Below are 17,386 nucleotides of genomic sequence, written 5' to 3'. Positions count from 1 at the left end.
GTCTACGTGGAGGACAGGTTGCAGGGCTCGGGCTTGGGACCATTCCAAGCTTCCATGCCAGTTACAAGTCTTGCTTTGAGCCACCTCCTGCCTGGCTGCTGGTCACTGTCACTCCGTGTGAAGGAAGGGAGCAGGCCACTGCCCCTCCCTGATTCCTCAGCAGCTGATGCAGGAACTTCTTTTATGGAAGAGTAGATCCCAGCAGGCTGGAGGGAGGGTCAGACTTCCCAAGGCACCATCCCCATGGATGTTGTTTCTGATGTCCCCTAGCATAGACCAGGAAGCTGCCTGGCCTCCTCTGTAACTATTACACCATTTATTCTATGAACACTGCTGAGTGTCAATGGGGTGACAGGCCGAGGGTTCCCCAGGCTCGTGTCTCAGATGACGTGCTTGGGACCCCAACAGGCCCAGTGTGATAGAAGGACAAGCTACTGGAGTTACTGAGCCTGCTTCTTCCTTGCCTTAAATTATAACTAATCTCTTCTATTCAACAAATATATATTAGACATTGTGTAGGTTGAATTGTGTTCTCCTAAAAGATGGTGGCTCAAATGGTAAAGAATCTGTGGGCAAATGCAGGAAACCCAGGTTCAATCCCTGGATTGGGAAGATCCCCTGGAGAAGGGAATGTCTACCCACTCCAGTTTTCTTGACTGGAGAATCCCATGAATAGAGGAGCCTGGTGGGCTGCAGACCATGGGGTCACAAAGAGTCAGATATGACTAGTTGACTAAAACTAAAAGATACGTAGTCCTGACCTGTGAACGTGAACTGAGTTGGAAATAGGGTCTTTGCAGTGAAGTCAAGTTAAGATGAGGGCATGCTGGAGGGGGTGGGCCCCTGATCCAATATATGTGGTACCCTTATAAGAAGAGTAAAATGTCATGCAGACACAGATACACATGGAGAACTCCTTCTGCAGGGAGAGACAGAGACTGGAGTGACACAGTTGCAAGCCAAGGAGTACAGGGATTGACATCCACTCCTGAAAGGTAGAGAGGCAAGGAAGTATTCCATCCAGAGTCTCAGAGAGAGCATGGCTGTACTGACACCTTGACTTCAGATTTCTCACCTTTAGACTTCTAGCCTCCTGCCTGCTGGGCAGAACTGAGAAAAGAAATGTCTGTTGTCTTAAGCCACCCAGTTTGTTGTTCTTTGTTATAGAAGCCCTAGGAAGCTAACACAGGCACCTACCATGTGCTGGGTATTGTGCTGGGTGTGTGGGTGTGTTGAACTGGGCTGGACAGAGAAGAGGGCATGGTGGATGTGACCTGTCCTCATTCACACAGTCATTCCAAATTTCACTGAGCAGTTCCTCTGTCTGCCAGACGTACTAGGGGCCAGGATGTGGCGCTAAATGAAATAGACCAAAACTCCTCTTTCAAAGGCTTTACATTCTAGTGGAGAGAGACAGGAGCGTGACAATAAATAACAATAGCAAGAATAGCTAATAGGTTAAGTGGTAAAAATGCAGTGGAGACAGATACAGAAGGGAAGGGGGATAGACGTATGGGAGGAGTTGTAGATTTAAGCAGGGTGGTGGAAGCCTTGAGAAGGTGTAACTTAAACTAGTACAGTGGTTCTTAACCCTGGCTACATATAGAATCACCAGGGAAGATTACAATGAAATAGAACAAAAACAATCAATAGCAGAGCCCTGTCCCAGACTGATGAAGTCAGAGTCTCTTGGGGTGTGGCAGGACTTCTCCATAGAAAAGTGCCCAGAGGATTCTGATGGACACCAGGTCTGAGAACCACCAGTTTAGTGAATGAGAGCTGCAGTGGAGAAGGGAGTTCTCCAAAGCCCAGCCAGGTGCCTGTGGAGGAGACTGGTGGCAGGCCTGCCCGTATCCGTACGCGGCAGGCAGAGGCCCTCCTGGCTCAATGGCTGGGAGAGCTCAGGCAGCTGTGGGCTGAGGATGCAGTGAAGCAAGACCCCCTGAGCCCTGGTCCACACATGTCTGCCTCGTGCTTGTCCTCCTCCCCTCTCCTCCTGAGCCTAGTGCTGTGGGTTACCCTGCCCAGCAGCAATCCTGCCTCTTCCAGGTTGTTCAGTTGCTCAGTCGTGTCTGACTCTGCGACCCCATGGACGGCAGCACAGCAGGCTTCCCTATCCTTCACCATCTCCCGGAGCTTGCTCAAACTCACGTCCATCGAGTCCATGATGCCATTTAACCATCTCATCCTCTGTTGTCCCCTTCTCCTCCTGGCTTCAATCTTTCCCAGCATCAGGGTCTTTTCCAATGAATTGGCTCTTCACAGCAGGTGGCCAAAGTATTAGAGCTTCAGCTTTAGCATCAGTCCTTCCATTGAATATTCAGGGTTGATTTCCTTTAGGATTGACTGGTTTGATTTCCTTACTGTCCAAGGGATTCTCAAGAGTCTTCTCCAGCACCACAAGTCGAAATGATCAATTCTTTGGCACTCAGCCTTCTTTATGGTCCAGCTCTCACATCTGTACATGAATACTGGAAAAACCACAGCTTTGACTATACGGACCTTTGTCGGCAAAGTGATGTCTCTGCTTTTTAATACACTGTCTAGGTTGGTCATAGCCTTTCTTCCTAGGAGCTGAGTTAGGAATTATTTTTCCTTCCCACCATGGCAGAGACTAATCAACCCCCAAAGTCAGGCTTCTGCTGTGTAGCCTGGGATCCAGTGTGGAACAGCCCATGGGCCTGGTGTCTGCCAGCTTTGAAGTCAAAACACTGGTGCTTATAAAGGTGTTCCTTGACTGAGCAGTTGATCTTGACTCCAACTTCCCCTGGTTTTGATTTCTTGAAAGTTAAAGAAGAATTTCCAGAACAGCTATATAACGGTTCTTTCACATAGACTGGGAGAGACCTTTCCCTTTTCCTGGGTGGGGTGGGGCTGCCGGAGAGGCTGAGAGCCAGGGAGGTGGCTGGTGGGCCGAATTGTGGTCAGCACTTACTTAAAGAGCCGGGATCATCATCAGTGTGGATTTCCAGGTGCCAGGCATCAGAGCCTCATGGGGGCTCCGAGCCCCTGCCCTGCGGCTGCCCTCTGGAGCTGCTGGACTGATTCCTGAGTCCTGTGGGCTCACCCACAGTCTCTCCACTCCTCTCACTCCTTACCTTCTCTTCCTTCCCCTTCATTTGTCTCCTCTCGAACCAGCTCCCCCAGGTCTGCCACCCTCTTTGCCTTTCCTTCTGAACTTGTCTGCTGGTCTCCACTGGGATCAGAGTGGCTGGTGGAGCCGGGAAGCTAGGAGGCAGCACTGAACTCCAGCCCAGGGGCTGCCTTCTCACACTCTTCTTGTACTTGCCTGGCCCAAGCCCCAGGAGGCGCTCCCACTTCCCATCGTGTAAACTGGTGCCCAGCGTGTCCCCTTGTGATGGAGTCCTGCACTTGCCCACCTGTGGCAGCCCACACCCACCCCTCCACCTCCCTCCACCCCATATACAGTGCCAGACCAGAGCATTATGCTTTTACTCACTTAAGATGATGGTGGGGTCAATAGACAGTGTAACGTTTATTGGCTTAACACCTGGCCTGTGGAGCCAGGTTCCTGTGTGGCCTTGGGCAGCTGACTTGACCTCTCTCTCTGTTAGTTTTTTTACCTATAAAAGGATTCCTACCTCATAGGGTGGTGATGAGGCTTAAATGAGTTAATACATGTAAAAGGTTTAGTACAGTGTCCAACGGTTTTAAGACCTGTGTTATTATCCAGGTACGATGAGGCTGACAGATCAGGAGACAGCTGCCATTGAAAAGAGAGTTTGTTACTCACAGGTCCTGAGAAGTGAGGGTGCACTGTGCCGTGTGGGGGGAGCACTCGGGGATACACAGGGATCTGTCAGGAGGTAGAGTGAGGAGAAACGTGGGCAAAACCTCTGCTGTGGTTTCTGCAGGAATGAACAGGAAGGGGAGAGTCAGCAGGCTTCTGATCGTCTGTTTTAGAATAATGTCGGCGGGCTCTGGGGCACAGGACTGTCCCATGTCACCTGGCATCTGTCCCTGGGGTGATGAGGGCAGGAGAGTGATGGCCCAGGTGTGAGGACCTGACTGGGGTGGGAGGCTCTGGACTCTAAGGCAAGTGGTTAACCATCTCTAGCACCTGACTGGCCTGGGAGGGGCAGGCTCCCCAGGTCAGCAAGGCCCCAGATGTCAGACAGCAGAATGAAAAGACATGCTTCATGCACAAACACACAGTATCCAAATAAAATGACAAGATATGTTTAGTTCTACATTCTGGTGTGAAGTGAGACTGTCGGTCTGGAGCCTCAAGAGCTGCGTGGATCAGAGAAGAGAGCACAGCCACGGGGAGGAGCCCCCACGCTGCCGTCCATAGCTCCTCTCGAGGGTCCACCCGCTTGTCCTGGGACGGGGACATCGGGACCTCCTTCAGTGCTGCCTCGAGGGCCCCAGGCCCTGAGCGTGGCCACCAGGAAGAGCTTGGCTCACAGGAGCTACTATATTTCTGTGTCGGTTTTAAGAAAAAGCTCTCAGAGCCTTTACACGTGCTGGCCTGGGGCCTCACCTCTGAGCGTCTGTTTTGAAAGAAAAGGAAGACATGTTGAATCTCAGGAACAGATGAAAGATCACACCACACAATACAGGGACCAGCGGGCACACCCGAGGGGCTTAGGGGTGAGACCGAAGGAGCTGGTGGGACAAGGTGGGGGGCTTCCCTAGGTGCTCACTGGCTGCATCTCCCTCTCCCTCTTCCCTTGGCCTCTTTGTTCTGTCTCTGCTAGAGCAGGGGTCCCCAACCTCTGGGCTGAGGACAAGCACCTCCTGTCAGATCATGGCAGTATTGGATTAGACATAAAGTGCGCAATAAATGCAATGTGCTTGAATCATCCCGAAACCATCCCCACTCCCCCTGGTCTGTGGAAAAGTTGTCTTCCATGAAATTGGTCCCTGGTGCCAAAAAGACTGGGGCATGCTAGAGGACTCCCTTGGGGTGGAGGGCCTGGGCTGGGATTCCCTTGTGTATGGGGTTGGGAAGTGAGACATCTGTGTGGCTCCCATTAGGGCCTGAACACTTTCCAGACAAGAGGAACCAAAGATCCTCTCCTGGACCCAACTACCTTGAGGGCACTGCCCAGGAATCAGATGGGGGGCCCCAGTCCTGTTGGTGTGGCCTCAGGCAGAAGCATACATTCCCAGGCCTCTGCCTTCCCTTTCCTCGTGGGTTGGGGGTTGAGGGTGCAGGGAGATTCAGAGAGAAGGGCTGACCCAGCATTTCCCCGCCAGCTGGCAAAAACGGCCACCAGTGTCAGCTGTGTCTCTGTCCCCTCCCCAGCAGCCATTCGGAGCTCCCAGGACTCTCACCGGCCAGCGGTCCTCCTAAGGCAGAGGGTGACCCTGGCTGTGTCCCCCCCCGACCTTCTTCCCTCACGGGGGTCTTCCCCCCTGTCTCCCCAGCATCCTGTTTGCTGACATCGAGGGTTTCACCAGCCTGGCATCTCAGTGCACTGCCCAGGAGCTGGTCATGACCCTCAACGAGCTCTTCGCCCGCTTCGACAAGCTGGCTGCGGTGAGTCCCCCCCATCCCCCTGCGCCCACCACTGCCCTGGGGCCCCTGTGTGCCTGAGCCAGGGCCGGAAGGGTGGCCTGATTCGGGCTGCCTGGGGTAGGGTGCTGCGGGGCGGCCACTGGAACTGGTGAGCAGGGCTGCACAGGCTATGGCTGCGTGTTCTCATTCCCTGCGTCGTCCCCAACCACACGCTCAGAGGTGCTCCCATGGTGTCACCAGCCAGAAGGGAATGAGCCCTCCATCAGCAGACAGGAGGTGAGGTCTGCAGGGATCGTGACCCAGACCCCTGAATTTGTGGAATTTGTGTTTGGGGGAGCAAATTCGGTGCCACACAGTCACTTTCCTGATGAAGGTAGCCAGAGTGATTAAAAAAAAAAAAAAAAAAGAGTCTGAATCTCTACTGGCCTGCAAACAGCTGTGTGTCACCCCTGGGACTTCCAGAAAGAGGACTCCTCCACGTTGGGACAGATTAGAAGTGCCCCCCCACCCCCCGCCCGGACATGGAGTGCAAAGGACACATTGTTTCATTAGTCCCTGTCTTACTCTGTGACTTTGAGTCACGCTCTGCCTTTGGAGTCCTATATCGGGGACACTGCAGTGTCCACTGGCATGTGGACATGTCCCTGGGCAGTCACAGGATGCCAGGCCAGATCACAGCTGAGAGCTGGTGCCAGGGTCTCTGAGGGCATTGACAGGGGGCCTCACACCTCCCGGATTTTACCACTGAACGTGGACAAGGTGAACGGCAACAGGCTCGGCCCTTGGGCGTGGGAAGGGCCTTAAAGGAGAGTCCAGGGCACACAAATACTTGGGTTCCAGCATCCCAGCTTCATGAAATAACTTCTGGGATGCAGGTTTGGACAGCTCTGAATTGGTGATTAATGACGGTCCATCTCAATCCCAATTACTCATCAGTTGCAGACTGCGGGGTGACCCTGCATCTGGCGGGGGCTTCCGCTCATGGTGGTCTTAGCACACATGTGCTCACAGGCTTAGCAAAACTCCCTTGGATAAAAGATTTCAGGCTGAGGGTCAGCTGAGATTTAGTTAAATCTTGTTTCTGCTTCAGTCTTTCATAAAAGGAGAGTCACAAAACTGTTAGTAGAACCTTCAGCCAAGAGTCGGAGCATGCCCCAGGGCTGGAGTGGGATGGGGCCCTTGCTCTCAGCTCGAGGCCTCACACTGATGAGTCTGCCATCTTTGCTGCCACACTGAGCCAGTTGTATTCTCCCTGGACCTCAGCTGTGGCCATAAAAGTGAGTTCCTGAGCCTGGGGGGCTGGAGTGCTTCTCTAGGGCTGTTCGGCCTGTCCTCCGTCCCCTACGGCCCCCGATAAGCCTGTCCCAGTGCTGGGGCCTCACCTCGTGCCAGCCCTGGGTCTGTGCTCGCTGCCCTAAAAGGCAAGTTATTCCAGGCACAGGGTGAATCTGTTTGCTTCCTGTTTCTTTCCCTCCCACTTCTCTTTCCTGCTATTTTTAATTTTTAAAATTAATTTGCTTTCCAGGAGAATCACTGTTTACGTATTAAGATCCTGGGAGATTGTTATTACTGTGTCTCAGGGCTGCCTGAAGCCAGGGCTGACCACGCCCACTGCTGCGTGGAGATGGGCATGGACATGATCGAGGCCATCTCGTAAGTGCCCGTCACCAGGGTGACTGCCCGCCTGTAAGGACATGTCCATCTCCAGGGGACTGCCCGTCTGCTGTCCCACAGCCTGAGTAACTGACTCATGTTGAACTGGTGGATGCAGGGAAACAGTGGGGCAAAGCCACGTCCCAAGGACCCTGGCTACCATGGAGGGTTGATCCACACCTGCAGGGCTTCTGGGCTGTCCGCAGCAGCCTGGGAAACTCTGCACACAGGGACCTGTCCTAGGAGAAGGGAGGACTTTGCAGACTCCAGGGCAGCAGGAGATGTGGAGCCACCCCCCAGGAGAGGGGGACTGGCTGGCAGTCGCGCTGTGCCCTGTGCTGTGGGAGGGCCTACCACTCTAGCCCCTATGTCTTCTCAGAGCCACTCAGACAAATAAGAAGTAACCAGTCCCATTTCTTCCCAGATGAGAAAGGTTGGGCTCACAGGGGCTAAATAGCTCCCCTGGGTAATACTGCTAGGCAGGTGGATGCAGACACAAATTTTCCATTTAAGAAAATCCATCCTTCCTGGGAACAATAGCAAACAGGATCTTTGGGCCAGTTCTTGATCACTGCTGACCACAGAAGAAGCCCCAGTCATTAAACGACATGGACAATCCAAGCTTACAGTCAGTCAAGGGAGAGGATCAGAGATTGCATCCAGGATTAATAATTGTGAGTTTTAGAAGTAGCCTGGGTGGGGCAAAAGAAAAACCACAGTGGGCAAGGTCAGAGGTCAGAGTAGCTGGCCCAGGAGGTGGCTGGGTCCATCCTGTTTGGCTCGCTTCCTTTCGGTGGTGTTTTCCGAGTTCCCCTGCGTGCCTGGGCTAGACACGGGGCCAGAAGCATGGAGTCTGTTGAGGGAGAGAGACCAGGACTCCCGCTGCTCTGATACCAGGCATGCGCAGTGGACCCCATCAGGTAAGAGAGGCAAACTGCAGCAGAGGGCCCAGGATTGGGCAGTTGATTCCACTGGGAGGACCAAGGGAGGCTTCATAAAGGAGGTGGCCTTGGAGTTAAGCCAAAAAGGCAGAATGAGAGACATTAACCTAAACAAGTGTCCAGAGGTCTTGTGGACGGAAGACACAGCTCCAGCAAAGGTATTGGCAGAGTTGATCCCCGGAAGAGAGAAATGCTGGGTGACCTAAGTATTCCCTGTGGTGGATATCAGCCTCTTGGTGGTAGGATGGGGCAAGAGCTGGAGTCCACATGGTGGTCCTGCCCACCAGGCCAAGTCAGACTGCTGGCCCCACGGCTGGCTGAGTGGGCCCGTATGCAGGGAGTCAGGGAGGGTCCAGGCCCCTAAAAAGTGCAAATGTGAGCCTCCCCCCAGAGTACTGGCTTTCTCTCCTGTGCCCCAGACACACACCCAGAGCTGCAGATCTTCCATCCGACTCCCCCTCCTACAGGCAGCCCACCCATCTACTGGGGACCCCCGGGTACATGCATGGTGCATGTGGTGGGGTTGGAGCTGTCTTCCAGCATGTGGAGACCCCTGGTCCCCTGCACCTGCCCCAGTTTCCTTTCTTTCCTGGGCAGAGTCTGTGTTCTCTTTCTCCATCATCCTGCTAATGTTGAAGAAGCAGCAATGTGGATAAATCTGACAATTATATAAATGGAGTTTGGAGTGACTATAACTTTCCTGTTAACTCAAATTGGCACTAACGTGCGCATTTTCAGAACACAACTTTGATGACTGAGCTGGCTCAGGTGTCCTAGCTGTGGGGGGAAGCAGTGGGGTCTGGATTCTAGTGTGAGGTGCTGCGCCACTTTGTGGGCAAGATGGGAAACAGCGCTCTCACAGTTTAGAGGTTGAACAGTTTCAGACACTGGATCGGGGCTGGCCCAGAGAGAAACGACCCTTTGACCCCTGCACCTTCTCACGCACCCTGGCCCCATGGCTTCCAGCCACCCCCACTCTCTGTGCCTGGCCCTGACCCCTTCCCAGCCTTACCCCTGCTCCATCCCCAGGCTGGTCCGGGAGGTGACAGGTGTGAACGTGAACATGCGTGTGGGAATTCACAGCGGGAGAGTGCACTGCGGTGTCCTTGGCCTCCGGAAGTGGCAGTTCGATGTCTGGTCTAACGATGTCACGCTGGCCAACCACATGGAGGCTGGAGGCAAGGCGGGGTGAGTGAGGGACGGCAGCTTCCTGCCTGGCCCACCCAGGTCGCTCCTGTGGGAGGGGGCCAGGATGGGCATGACCGGGTAACTGTGGGCCTGGGGGTGGCAGAATTTAAGTGGGATTCCTCTAGTAACTGAGCACTGATACCACACACGGCAATTTGTAGGGAGCATGTCCCAACCCTCACCTAAATATTTACACAGAACCTGGTGGCTTGTTTTGAGATGCAGGAGGTAGGGGAGACTTCTAGATGGGGGAGGATCCCTGGATACTTTCAGGGATGGCCAGGACATACGGAGGTGGAAGGTGAGCTGGCCTGGCACAAGGGGCAGTATGGGGACAGGTGAGGAAGGCGGGGTTGGGGGAGGTGCTAGGTTGAGGACAGGAACAGTTGGAGGGAAACACAGTACTTCCAAGGAATGCAAGTAGAGCAGATGGCCTTTTAGGAACCAGTGGGAGAAACAACATGTCTGTGCAGAGGACACTCACGCCAGGCTGGAGAATTTGGACACAATCCTGTAGTCAGCAAGAGCCACCGCTGGCTTCTGCAGGTTTGTGAGACTGGAGGCCATGTTCTCCTGGCAGGCTGACATGTTACTTTATTATAATAACGTGATGCCGATGTGCTATGGTGTAGTCTCGTCGGACGCGAGCTGGGGCGGGGCCCACCAAGCCATCTTGATGACTTGGAGGGGTACAGTCCCTTGAGGGACCCAGGTAGGGGTGAGCATTTGAGCCAGAGCTCTGGGATTTGAATGATGACTCAGTTGGTGGCAGTTTGGTTCTGCACAGGAGCGGGGGTTCTGAATTCATATCTACTGCCCTGCTCTCCCTGCTTGCCTCCCCACCCTAGACGCATCCACATCACCAAGGCCACACTCAACTACTTGAATGGTGACTACGAGGTGGAGCCAGGCTGTGGGGGCGAGCGCAACGCCTACCTCAAGGAGCACAGTATCGAGACCTTTCTCATCCTGCGCTGCACCCAGAAGCGGGTCCGGGGGCCAAGGGCTGGGGCGGGGTTGGGCGTGGGCAGGGGCCTGCGGTAGAGGGGGGGACGATGGAAGAGCTTCGTTCCTTGGGGGAGGAATGTTTCTTGGCCTGCTGCTTCCTTCTCCTCTTACTCTTTCGTTGAGTCAAGTCCCGATGCAGTTGTGGTTCCTGCACCTCCAGAAGGACATGCGAGACACAGAGGCTTAGCAAAGGCTGATGGCAAACAGGAAATGTTTTCGTTTTCCTTCTGTTGCAAAAATGCAACAGACCTCAGATCAGTTAGTAACAATGCAACAATGACCATGAGATGGACATGAAGCATCAGGGTATACAGTGTCCTTTATTTCCATCTCGTTCCTTATCTATTGCCTAACTAGGTTGATCTTGCTCTCTCTCTCTGCCTGTACTTATATATCTCTGTTTCTTCATACTCTGTCCTTCCCCCCTCTCACTTTCTAGTCTTTCTTCTTCCTTCTTTTGTCTCAGCCCACACTTGCCAAAATATAAAACAGAATTATTAGCAGACTTCAGTGTTCTATTTTTAATAGTGTCATGTTCCATGTTCTTAATTTTTAAAGCAAACGAGAGCATTTTCTATTTTACCCACTTTATATTTCTCCCTAGATTTAAATGCCTTTTACTTATAAATTTTCCAATTGAATTAATCTGTTGGTCAGAGCCCTTTGATAGAAAAAACTTCCCTGTTTCTTTCATTAGGAGTTAGACTAAAGACAAAATTAAGCTGTGAGAAAATTTCAGCGAAAGTCTTGGAGACAGCAAAAGTAGATTTTTCAAAGTGGGCAGAATTGTTTGAGGCAGGCGCCCACCCTGTGAGGGACATAAGAGGGGTACCCCACCCTCTCTGGGCAGCCCAGCACATGGATCCTGGCTGCAGGGAGCGGGGTGTGGGGGGTGTTGAGGAGGGTCCCCGAGGGAGCTGTCTCAGGCCTGCCACAGACACCTGGGAGAGGGATGGGAGGGTGTAGGTACTTTGGGGGAAGTGCCTTGTGGTTTAGTTGACTCATTTTAAAGCATTTGCTTGTTGTTTGGCTGGAGTATAAATGAACTGAAATTCTCCCAGGCCCTCCTCCCACACCCTTCCTCTCTGCTGGGCCCACAGGCCTCCTCATCCTGCCCCCCTCCCCCCCAGGATAAAGGATTACCCTCTGCCCTGGGTTCTCTGGGTCTGGTTCTTCTAGCTTGACAAGTGGTCCAGAAAAGATGAAATGGGACAACCCCCAACCCTAGCCCCAACCCAGAGCCATGTCTGCTGGAGCAGGCTATATCTCTCCCCTCTGCCTCCCTGATCTGAGCAGCTGCCTTCCCAGGCTCAAGGATGGAGAACAAGGGAAGGCCACCCTGTTTCTCCCAGGACCTCTCCAGCCCTCCACCTCTAGCTCGTTTGGATGGATGAACAGATAGATCGTGGTTGGCACACAGGGAGCTGGCTGAGGCCCCGTCTGTGTATTTGTACAATGCATGTCAGCCCTTGAACCTCACGTTCTGATGACCCAAACCTCCCGAAGCTGCCTCTGAGCAGCAGGACCTGTTCTACTGTTCACTGTGCTAGAACAAGCCTGTTTTGGGGTAGAAATTGGAATCTCGGGTTTCTCTCCCTGCATCACTCCCAGGTACTTTCAGACCCAGGCTCTAACATTCTGTGCCAATGACAGATGTTCCCATGCCTCATGGCTTCCCAACAAGACCAACCTCATCATCCTGTCCTGCTGCTCCCACCTGAGGCTCACAGCCCCCAGCCAGCGCTGGTCTGGGGAGTCTGGAGGGACTTAGGATGATTTCCTGGGTGCACTTTAGGGCCCCAGGCTGTGCAGAGAAGGAAGAGGCCTCTGCCACAACTCCTACCTGGCCAAGCATTGGGAGAAATGAAACTTTGCGTGGGCTCACCCGATGGGCCCTGTCCATGGGCTGATGCCTTTCTGTTGCTCTCCCAGAAAGAAGAGAAGGCCATGATTGCCAAGATGAACCGTCAGAGAACCAACTCCATCGGGCACAACCCGCCTCACTGGGGGGCCGAGCGCCCTTTCTACAACCACCTGGGTGGCAACCAGGTGTCCAAGGAGATGAAGCGGATGGTGAGTGGCTGGCGGGGCAGTGTGTGGGCCTTACTCTCCAGGGCTGGGGCCTCCTGTGGGTGAGGGGACTGGGTCAGGCCCCTCATGTGGCCAAGGGAACCTGAGGAGCCACGGGAGGAAATGTCGGAAAGGGGTTCACCCTGACTTGGAATCAGGAGCCAGAGCACCTAACTTCCAGCCCCGGGCTTTCTGTGTGGCCCCCATCTCTTGGCATGCTGGATTTGACTTTGGAGCAGAGCGGCAATGCCCCTTCTTGGCAGAGCTTGCTGGTGCAGGCTAGACCCAGGGTCCCATAGAGCCTCCAGGGGTCTCTTGGAACTGTCTGAGGACCCCTGGGGAGTTAGGTGGGCACCAGCTTTTCAGACACCTTCCAGCATCTGGTACATTTCCCAGACAGCTGAAACATATACTCTGGCTCAGTCACCCAGAAAAAATCCCACTGCTTTTTGGCAGGTGCCAGGAGATGGTCTTTTTGCCCTCAGGGCTGAGAAACACCCTGCTAATTCCAGTCTCCCTGTGAGACCATCCGGACTGAGTGTGGGCTGAGTGAGCGGAGGCTGTGGTAGGGGCGCTGCCTCCATCTCAAGGGACCCTGCCTGCCTCGGGGGACAGACACCCTCAGCCGCCCCTGCACACACCGGGACAGCTAATTCAGAAGGTGCTGCCAGGATTCTATCAGTGAGGCTGGAAGGAAGACATTAGCGGGTGGGAAGAAGAGGGAGAAGGGTGACAGGAAGTCGGTTTCAGCAGCAGTGTTTCCTTTCTTTTTTCCTGAGAGCTTAGCCTCTACATCTGAACACACAGGGCAGCCTGATTCCCAGGCAGGAGTTGCCCACCCTGAGAGAGGGATGGTGTGTGTGTGTGTCCATTTAGTTCCCACAGATTCTGATCAAGGAATGAGAGGCATGCCACCCACACGAGGACCCCCACGTTGGGATCTGTGGCTCAGACTGGGTTTAAGTTGCAGCTGCAGTGACTAGAGACTGTAAGAGTCCAGCTGAGTCGGCAGACAGATCCAGGGGTCTGAGGGAGGGGACAGTCTGGGGACCAGTCATTCTGCTCCTTGCCAGCTAGCCAATAGCAAATGACGAAGTTTTAACGAAAATGCACCGAAGTAGAAAAGTAAGTTGAGTCAGAACCACCACTTTAACTTTTGACAGTAAAGAGGCAACTTGCAGGACACCAGGGTCATAATATAAGGCACAAAGTAGAGGAAGGCTGGCCTCTAGCCTCAGTGCTTTGAACTTGGACCTGGTCAGTGCCACCCAGGGCTCCAGGTACCACTCCAGCTCCCTCCAGACCCCTCTGCAAAGCAATTACTGGACCTTCTCTCTTCTCACCCCGGTTCTTTAACCATCCTCTGCAGACTCTGTACCGTGTGACCAGGATGGCCAAGAGGTGAAAGAGAGGGTGAGAGGAGAGAGAGGGGGAAGACTAAGAACAGGATGCAAAGAGGGAAGCTCTCATGCAGGTGGGAGGAAAGAGAAGCACAGGGGAGCAGGAAGACTGGAGAAAGGGTAAGGGGGAGGTGGAGAGATCCGGGAGAAGAGAGAAGAAAGCCATGTGGCGGGACAGAGGTGAGGAGGGAGAGGTACCAGCAGGCAGGCTGCCTGTCCATTCTCTGTTTAAAATCTTTGCAAAGTTCTTTTCTCTAGTGATGTTTGGTATAAGTAGACTCTTCAGTTATTTCAGAGTCTCAGAGGAGCTAGTTTGGACTATAAGCACCTATTTGGCAGACACATTAATCATTGTTAGGACAAGAAGCCTTGGAAGAATTAGCAGAAGGGCCGTAATTGGGAAAGAGTCTCAGGGGAGACTGGCTGCAGGAAAGGTTCCTCGTGGTGTTAATTGCTTCGCCCAGAGGGGAGGAAATGGAAAGTGAGCAGAAGATAAGTGTTGAGGACACCCCTGTAGAAGGAGAGAAGAGGCTCCCCACCCCCCTCCTTGCTGGGCAGAGTTACCCAAGAGGCCAGCATCGAAGTACCATCTCCTGGGCCCCTGCTTGCCCAGTCAGAGTGTCCTGTCTGGAATACCGTTGGCTTTAGGTGTTAAACCTGCCCAGAAACCCTGGAGAAAGATAGGCAAAAAGAGAGCTTCTTCCTGGACTTTCACTGAAGATGGGGTGGAGATTAGATTGAGGAATTTAGATTGAGGAGTGACCGAGAGCAGTTAAAGGGTAGTAACTAGCAGTCAGAAGCTTCTTTCTTTAAATCTTGATCCATCTTTTACCCAGCTTGTTAAGCATAGTGAGGAGCTTTAGGCATGTCGTAAAGTCTCTAAGGTTATGTATTAATACAAAGGTTGGCAGGGGAGTGTGTAAGGTGAGGACTTGGGCCCCAGACAGAAACCCTGGGCTGAGCTGCTACCCAGAAGTGCTGAGGCAGAACTGCAGGAACCCATCTGAGGACCACCCCCCCCACCACCTGGGCTGAGGACCACAGTCCTAGAGATGGTGAGCAGGTCAGGGACTGGAACCCAGCCCGCTGGCCTGTGGGTTGTTTCTGTGTTTGTTTGTTTTTGCCATACCGGGTCTTCCTTGTGGCAAGCGGGCTCTTTGTTGGGGCACACAGGCTTTCTCTAGCTGTGGCTCGTGGGCTTTTTGTCATGGTACACGGGCTTCTCTTGTTACAGGCTCTGGAGTGGGCAGGCTCTGTAGTTATGGCATGAAGGCTTAGTTTCCCCAAGGCAAGTGGGATCTTAGTTCCCTGAGCAGGGATCAAACCTGCATCCTCTGCACTGGAAGGCGAGTTCTTAACCACTGGACCATCAAGGGAATCCTGGTTTGTGTTCTCAGAGGCCTTTTGCTATGATTCATCCACCAAAGTGTTTTCTGACAGTTGTCAACTCACCACTCCAACCCGGCACTCAGGGAGCCTAGAGCGGACACAGCCCCCAACAGCAGCCCATACACATGACCAAAGGAATGCTGGAGAAACTCAGAGACAGGTTTGTTAGACACATGTCGGCTCTAGTTCTGAGCTGTAGAGACCAGTATAGGCATAACGTGGGTTGGATGTCCTCTGAGGCACCGTGGCCTATGGAGAATAGGCCTTGTACCCTGAGGGGTCCCGCCTGCCCCCAGATGGGGCACTCACCTGAGTGACCCCGGCTCCTCAAGTTTTGAGCAGGGATGGTTTGATGGGCCAGATCCTGTAGCCGGGACGGAGGGCTTGGAGATTCTGAGGACAAGGAGAAGGGAAGAGCTCCACTGGGCAGCCCAGGAGGCTCTCAGAGCCCACGGTCAGGCCCTTGGATGTGGCACTAGGGCCTGCCGAGGCCCCTGCGGGCCCCGAGCTGGCGAGGAGAACAGACACCTCAGTTCCCATGGGCCCCACGTCTATTCAGAGCCGGGAAGCTCTGACTCCTGGGGATCAACGTAAGTCCCCCTCCTCAGCGGGAATGAAGAAGGATGTGTTCCTCTGGGGTTTGGGCCCCCTTGATGTTTACCAGCCCCCTGTCTGCCCAGCAGTATGTTCCACGCTGGATCGCAGGGACAGGAGGTCATGCTCTGCCCTCGTCCTGGCAGCCTGAAGCTGCCTGCCCTGGGTGCTTATGTCTCCCTCACTGCCTCCCGAGTCCCACCCCTCCCCGTTTAGGGACCCCTCCCTCCATTCCATCACAGTCAGACCCTGACACACTGCTCTCCTTTGTGGACTTCGTAGATGGACTCTAGGTAGGGCCTTGAGTTTGGTAACTCGTGAGGGCCCCTCCCACCCTCACCCCTGCCCTGTGTGAGTGAACATCAGAACATCAGGACAGTAGTCAAACCGGGGCAGGTTTGACTACAGGTATCTCACCTCCTGGGTCCCCAGCCACCCCAGCCTGACAAGAACACAGATTCTCAGATACCAGAAAAGCTGTTTCAGGTAACCAGAGTTTCATGTTCTTAAGCACAAAACTTGTGAACTCCCAGATTCTCTGTGTGCTTGGCAGTGGGGGCAGTGAGTGTCCATGAGCTGTGTGTGCATGGGTGTGCACAGGCATGTGGGGATTCACTGACTTAGCAGTTTCTCTTATTTCCATCTAAGTAAGTGGGAGAATGGGGAGGGTACCCACCAAGCCCCTGGTGGCTCAGATGGTAAAGAGTCTGCCTGCAGTGCAGGAGACGTGGGTTCGATCCCTGGGCAGGAAGATCCCCTGGAGAAGGGAATGGCTACCCATTCCAGTACACTTGCCTGGAGAATTCCATGGGCAGAGGAGCCTGGTGTGCTACAGTCCATGGGGTCACAAAGGTCAGACACAACTGAGCAACTAACACATATACACCACCAAGCCCATGGTCCAGGAGGAAAGTGACGGGAGGTTTGGAGAAAGATGAGGAATCAGGTGTGGGGACCAGAAGAGCTCAGACACATGGATTTTGCCAGTGGAGGAAGTGAAATCACAGTGCACCCCCAGTGTCCAGCACGGAGCCTGTCCCAACCCCAGCTGTGTTCACCAAACGAAGGAAGGAGCGGACGGCTGAGTACAGTGCTGTCTGTGTCCGAGCTCTGGGTGAACTGTGGGCAGAGGATGAGCTGCAGCCCCCCTGACTTCATCCCCTCTGTTCTCACGCTCCTTTCCTTCTCTCTCCATCCCTCTTTTTCAGGGCTTTGAAGACCCCAAGGACAAGTGAGTCATGTGCCCTTCACTCCTGCTCCTCCGTCTGGGGGCTACCTCCAAGCTGCCTGGAGCTGGGTTTCTGTGCTCTGGAGAGGATGAGCTCAGGACACGCAGTCAGAGCCCATTGCACCTGAGAGACCAGTAGCTCGGGAGCCCAGGCCCCGTAGAGAGGCTGGGCCTCGGGACCACCCGTTTATAATCTCCACTCCACACACACATGTGCACACACACAACTGTACACACACACACACACACACTCTGCATGTGTACTCGCACCTACACACACGTGCAGCTCCCAGGCTGCGGCGGGCCTTATACATTGGTCGCCAGCTCCTGGCCCTATCCCAGCGACCAGAGGGAGTATCCCATTCTCTCCCCTCCACTTCCCCATCTCTGGGGCTGTCAGAAATCCCACTCGAGGACTGGGCTTCACTCT

General features: G+C 53.9%; 1 protein-coding gene across 1 annotated transcript in view; it reads left to right on the top strand.

The window, feature by feature from the left end:
- The window catches only part of ADCY5 (adenylate cyclase 5), a 156,467-nt gene that overhangs the window by 102,558 nt on the left and 36,523 nt on the right, over positions 1 to 17,386 (top strand). Inside the window, exons 4-9 of the mRNA XM_070466074.1 lie at positions 5,395 to 5,506; positions 7,011 to 7,138; positions 9,109 to 9,267; positions 10,116 to 10,257; positions 12,208 to 12,348; positions 16,937 to 16,959. Of these exons, the coding sequence (XP_070322175.1) occupies positions 5,395 to 5,506; positions 7,011 to 7,138; positions 9,109 to 9,267; positions 10,116 to 10,257; positions 12,208 to 12,348; positions 16,937 to 16,959 (705 nt within the window). The remainder of the gene's footprint in view (positions 1 to 5,394; positions 5,507 to 7,010; positions 7,139 to 9,108; positions 9,268 to 10,115; positions 10,258 to 12,207; positions 12,349 to 16,936; positions 16,960 to 17,386) is intronic.

The sequence above is a fragment of the Odocoileus virginianus genome, chromosome 4 (assembly GCF_023699985.2).
Source record: "Odocoileus virginianus isolate 20LAN1187 ecotype Illinois chromosome 4, Ovbor_1.2, whole genome shotgun sequence".
NCBI lineage: Eukaryota > Metazoa > Chordata > Mammalia > Artiodactyla > Cervidae > Odocoileus > Odocoileus virginianus.
Note: the sequence above shows the minus strand (reverse complement) of the source record. Positions and strands in the feature narration are given on the sequence as shown.